Source organism: Terrapene carolina, unplaced genomic scaffold (genome assembly GCF_002925995.2).
Source record: "Terrapene carolina triunguis isolate 2854851 unplaced genomic scaffold, T_m_triunguis-2.0 Scaffold242, whole genome shotgun sequence".
Taxonomy (NCBI): domain Eukaryota; kingdom Metazoa; phylum Chordata; order Testudines; family Emydidae; genus Terrapene; species Terrapene triunguis.
The window spans coordinates 9,371,214-9,377,213 of record NW_020664593.1 but is presented as its reverse complement, the minus strand read 5'-3'; the positions used below and the strand labels follow the sequence as shown (position 1 = coordinate 9,377,213).

Sequence of the window (6,000 nt, the reverse complement as noted above, 5' to 3'; positions counted from 1 at the left end):
AATACTTTTGTTAGTCTTAAAGGTGCCACAGGACCCTCTGTTGCTTTAAGCCGTAAAAGTTTCACTAGTGGATGCAAAGGCTTGTTTCTCACACAGGAGCAAGTCAAGGTGGTCGGCCATGTTTCTAATGGCTTCCAGGTGATCCTGACTCTGTTGCTCGGGTCCAAAACTCTTAAGTGATTGCACTGAAGGACAATTCTGTTTAGTAATAGCTCTCATCCTGAAATGGCATGAAGAGTATGTCAGCAAAGTGTCTGTAATACATTGTTTAGATGAGGATTCTTCATCCTTAAGATAACAATGTAGGATATAACATCAGTGTGTTGAAACAGCTTCTTTTAAAAATAAGATCCAAGTGCCAGGAAAAACATTCACTACTCACGTGAGAAGGTGGAGACCACTGTAATGCCTGCACGGGCCCAGGGACACAAATGTATCCAATTGGCTCATATTTGTCTTCAACGGCAAAGAAGAAGACTGTTTTGTCTTTACTCTGAGAAAGAAAAGAAAGAAGGTAACAAAAAGCATGCACTTCAAGGCTCTCTAACCATTTCACATACTTCAAATAAGGGCCGCATACACCCCTCACCTCAATGCTGTGCATTCCCAATACTTGTCACCCAATACAACTCCCTACTAACTGGATAGATAATCTACTTAGACCCATCACAGATACAGAAAATCAGGTAATTCTAGGCACTAAGTTATCCTCTCACAAGTGCTTTGGGATCTTTTCTTCCTGAGCCTCTCCTGCTTTTGCAGGGGTCTTACCCTGTAGTCCATACAACCCTTGATCTCCATGGTCCATGTGACAGCAGATGCTATTTCCTGCAATGGCTAAGAGGAGATCACAAGAAAAGCCTCCTTGAGGCAGGTATGATTGGATAAATCAATAAATAAGCACAATCATGTCACATTAAAATAGTTTTATATTTTTGGCTTAATAAAAACAATTCAGTGAATAAGTCAGACATACCCCTGTGGCAATTACTTCCCCATTTCGTTCATATGCCAAGGCTGTAACTGCAGCAGTGTGGGGTTTAAAAGCTTGTTTCAGACGCATCTCTGCATTCCCTACATTGGTCCGTCCTGCAACAATGGCGAGTCCCCTGGGATCATAAACTTCAATAATGCGAACAACACCATCTTCAAACCCAACAGCAATTAGACCTCCTTTGGGATTTACCTGTGTGTAATGAAATTAAAAACGCTTGCATCTTCAGGCAAAAGATAAAATTTGTAGACTCCAAGGCCAGGAGAGACCACTGTGAACATACATAACACAGACCATACCTTCCTCAAAATAATTCTTGTTTGAACTAAAGCATATCTTTTAGAAAAACATCCAACCTTGATTTTAGCCACAACAAACCTTGGTAAGTTGTTCCAATGGTTAATTGCTCTCATGGTTAAAAATGTACACCTTATTTCCACTCTGAATTTGTCTAGCTTCAACCTCTAGCCATTGAATCTTGTTATACCTTTGTCTGCTAAATTGAAGAGCCCACTATCAAATATTCCTGTAGCAGTTGCACCAGTGCCAAATACAGAAGTAATATAACCTCTGCACTCCTACTCAATATTCCCATTTATGTATCCAGGGACTGCGTTAGCTCTTGTTATTATATCATCACACTGTGAGCTCAGGTTCAGCTGACTATACACCATGACCCCCACATCTTTTTCAGAATCGCTACTTCTCAGGATAGAGTGCCTCATCCTGTAAGTATGGCATAAATTATTTGTTCCTAGATGTATAACCTTACATTTGGCCATATTAAAACACATTATTCGCTTCAACCAGTTTACCATTAGAACAACATAAGAATGACCATACTGAGTCAGACCAATGATCCATCTAGCCCAGTATACTGTCTTCCAACAGTGGCCAATGTCAGATGCTTCAGAGGTAATAAAGAGAACAGGGCAATTATTGAGGGATCCATCTACCCGCCTGTCCTCCACTCCCAGCTTCTGGCAGTCAGAGGTTTAGGGCCATCCAGAGCATGGAGTTGCATCCCTGACCATGTTGGCTAATAGCCATTGATGGACCTATCCTCCATGGACTTACTCAATTCTTTTTTTAACCTAGTTATGGTTTTGGCCTTCACAACACCCCATGGCAACAAGTTCCACAGGTTGCCTGTTTAGTTCCTTATGTTAGTTTTTAACCTGATGCCTATTAATTTCATTGGGTGATCCTGGGTTCTTGTGTTATGTGAAGAGGTAAATAACACCTCCCTACTCACTTTCTCCACACCATTCATGATTTTATAGACTTCTATCATATCCCCCTCAGTCATCTCCTTTCTAACAAGAATAATACAAATCTTTTTAATCTTTCTTCATATGGAAGCTGTTCCATACCCCTGATAACTTTTGTTGCCCTTCTTGTATCTTTTCCAATTCTTACATATCTTTTTTGAGATGGGGCAACTAAAAGTGGAGGTAGTATTCCAGGTGTGGGTGCCATGGATTTATATAGTGGCATTATGATATTTCCTGTCTTACCTGTTCCTTTCCTAATGGTTCCTAACATTGCTAGCGTTTTTGACAGCCACTCCAGATTGAGCACATGTTTTCAGAGAACTGTCCACAATGACTCCAAGATCTCTTTCTTGAGTGGCAACAGCTAATTTAGACCCCATTATTTTATATGTAAAATTGGGATTATGTTTTCCAAAATGCATTACTTTTCATTTATAAACAATGAATTTCATCTGCCATTTTGTTATGCAATCACTCAGTTTTGTGAGATTCCTTCATAACTCTTTGCAGTCTGCTTTAGACTTAACTATTTTGAATCATTTTGTATTGTCTGCGAATTTTGCCACCTCATTGTTTACCCCTTTTTCCACATCATTTATGAACATGTTAAACAGCATTGGTCCCAGTACACTCCATTCCAAAAACTCGCCATTTATTCCTACCCTTTATTTCCTGAGTTTTAACCATTTAGTGATCCATGAGCGGACCTTTCCTCTTATGACATAACTACTTACTTTGCTTAAGAGCCTTTGGGTACGTACCTTGTTGAAGGCTTTCTGAAAATCCAAGTATACTATATCCACTGGATCACCTTTGTCCACATATTTGTTGACCCCCTCAAAGAATTTTAATAGATTGGTAAGGCATGATTTCCCTTTACAAAAGCTGTGTTGACTCTTCCCCAACATATCATGTTCATCTACATATCTGATATTTCTGTTCTTCTCTATAGCTTCAACCAATTTCCTGGTATGGAAGTTAAGCTTACTGGCCTGTAATTACCAGTATCGCCTTTGGAGATTCTTAAAAATCAGTGTTAGATTATCTATCCTCCAGTCATCTGAACAGAGGTTCACTTAAGCAACAGGTTACATATACCACAGTTAGTAGTTCTGCAATTTCATAATTGAGTTCCTTCAGAACTCTTAGGTGAATACCATCTGGTTCTGATGACTTACTACCATTTAATTTATCAGTTTGTTCCAAAACCTTCTCTACTGACACCTCAACCTGGGACAGCTCTTCAGATCTGCCACCAGAAAGAATGGCTCCAGTGTAGAAATCTCCCTCACATCCTCTGCAGTGAAGACCAATGCAAAGACTTCATTTAGTTTTTCTGCAACAGCCTTGTCTTCTTTGAGAGTTCCTTTAGCACCTTGATCATCCAGTGGCCCCATTGATTACATGGCAGGCTTCCTGCTCTTCCAGCTTCTGACATACTTTAAAAAGAATTGCTGTTATATTTTGTCTTTTGTTAGTTGCTCTTCAAATTCTTTTTTGGCCTGCCTAATTATACTTTTACCCTCGACTTGCCAGAATTTATGCTCCTTTCTATCTTCCTCAGTAGGATTTGACTTCCAATTCTACCAAGCGATCCAGATCACGCTGCATCAGTGACTTGTATTCTTCATTATTTACCACTCCCCTAATCTGTGTGTCATCTGCAAACTTTCTTGGTGATGATTTTGTTTCCTTCCAGGTCATTAATAATAATGTTAAATAGCGTAGGGCAAAAACTAATCACTGTCGGGCCTCACTAGAAACACACCTGCTCAATGATGAGTCCCCAAATATAATTACATTATGAGACCTGTCAGTCCACTGTTAATCCATTTAATGTGTCCCATGTTCATTTTGTATTGTTCTAATTTTTTAATCAAAACATAGTGCAGTGCCACATCAAATACCTTAATGAAGTATATTGTATTGAGACCATTGCCTTTATCAACCAAATACGCATTTTCATTTAAAAAATTAAGTTAGTAGGACAGGGTCAATTTTCCATAAATCTTTGCTGATTGGCATTAATAAAGTATTAGAGGATAATTTAATTTAATCAAGTTCCATATCAGCTACTCCATTACTTTACCTGGGATCAACATCAGGCTGATATTGAGAAACTGTATAACACACAGCTCTAGAGTTAACATATACCCCATCTCATAAATCGTTCTATATGTAGTTTCTATTGTCCACATACATGAAGGAAAGAGTCATATGCAGGGAACATGGTTTAATTTTAAAAGCCTAGTAGTGTTTAGTGATGCTACATACCACCATGGAAAATGAGCTTTGATTTTGATGTCAGGCCAGAGGGACTCACATGCTTGTAACTCACAGGACAGTGGTGTAAGAACGTAAGAACCGCCATATTGGGTCAGACCAAAGGTCCATCTAGCCAAGTATCCTGTCTTCTGACAGTGGCCAATGCCAGGTGCCCCAGAGGGAATGAACAGAACAGGGCAATCATCAAGTGATCCATCGCCTGTCGCCCATTCCCAGCTTCTGGTAAACAGAGGCTAGGGACACTATCTGAACCAACGGCAGCTTCTAATATTCTTTTTAGGGAAGAGATATTTAAATGATCCTAGACAAATAAATGGCTCATAGCATATGATATAAATTGACTTACTTTCATTGACTAGCTACTTGCAGTACTAGGCTCAGTCCTTTTATCCATCTAGCCAAGTATTCTCCCTCAGGCAGTGTTCAGATATCAATACTTCAAAGGAAACTGAATGAAAAAGTTCTAGGATGCACTATGGGCCAGATTTACAAAGGTATTTAAGCACTTAAAGATGCAGAGAGGCATCTAGTGGGATTTACAAAAGCATAAGCAGGTAAGGTGCCTAATTCCCACTGACTTTCAATAAGAGTTAGGTACCTAGCTGCATCTTTAAAAGTATCTGTTTACCCTTGTAAATCTGGCCCTGAGTATAGTGCTGTATATTTGTAGGGCCCAATCAGCTTACTCCATAAGCACACAACTGGTCACCTATAATATAGTCATAAGATTGCATAGCACAAATGCTCTTGAAAGCACAGTCATAAAGCCACCCTACCCTTTAAAAATCAAGGTACAGTATTTCTCTCTCTGATTGCCGGTATAAGTGACTTCTGCAGGCTTACTATAAATGTTTGCTCAAAAACATGTCTACACAAGAGTTTAACTCAAGTTAATTGATTGCCAATTAACTCAAGTTAGCTAATATGTTTTTAAAAGGTAGAATAGACACTCCATATAAGTATATAAATGGTAATTAGGGCCATTTCATGTTCGATAGACTAGAGCTTTGAAATGCAAACCTGTATTGTTAGACAATTAGAGGTAATACTGACTGTATGTGTTTACTTATATCTTGTTAGATGTAAACAGACGGTTCCAGTCTATTACTATACCCACTGATTCTGAGATCTAAAGGGAATATTAACATTTAGATGAAACTTGGGTGTAATAATGTCATTGTCTATATTTCTCTTTGAAGTTTGTAGTAAACTGTCTATGAACTGCTTAATGGATAACTACCTTATGCTGATGAATGCAACTAGTTACTTGTGTATACATAGGAAATAGGTAGTTTTACTACAAAGCAGCTATTCTTCACCCAAGGAATACCCTCTGTCAAGAGGCTATTACAGCCTGCCAGTGATCTATATGAAGAAATCTTGGCTGCTGATCCTTTTATCTCAGATCTGCTTAAGCTTCATCAGGGGAAGTTTGAGTCACAAGAC

The 6,000-nt window shown here is 38.9% G+C and overlaps 1 protein-coding gene across 1 annotated transcript in view; it reads right to left on the bottom strand.

Moving 5' to 3' along the window:
* The window catches only part of CFAP44 (cilia and flagella associated protein 44), an 82,500-nt gene that overhangs the window by 44,843 nt on the left and 31,657 nt on the right, over positions 1-6,000 (bottom strand). The window contains exons 15-16 of the mRNA XM_026657390.2: positions 977-1,186; positions 383-493 (exon numbers count right to left, since the gene is read on the bottom strand). Coding sequence (XP_026513175.1) covers positions 383-493; positions 977-1,186 — 321 coding nt within the window. The remainder of the gene's footprint in view (positions 1-382; positions 494-976; positions 1,187-6,000) is intronic.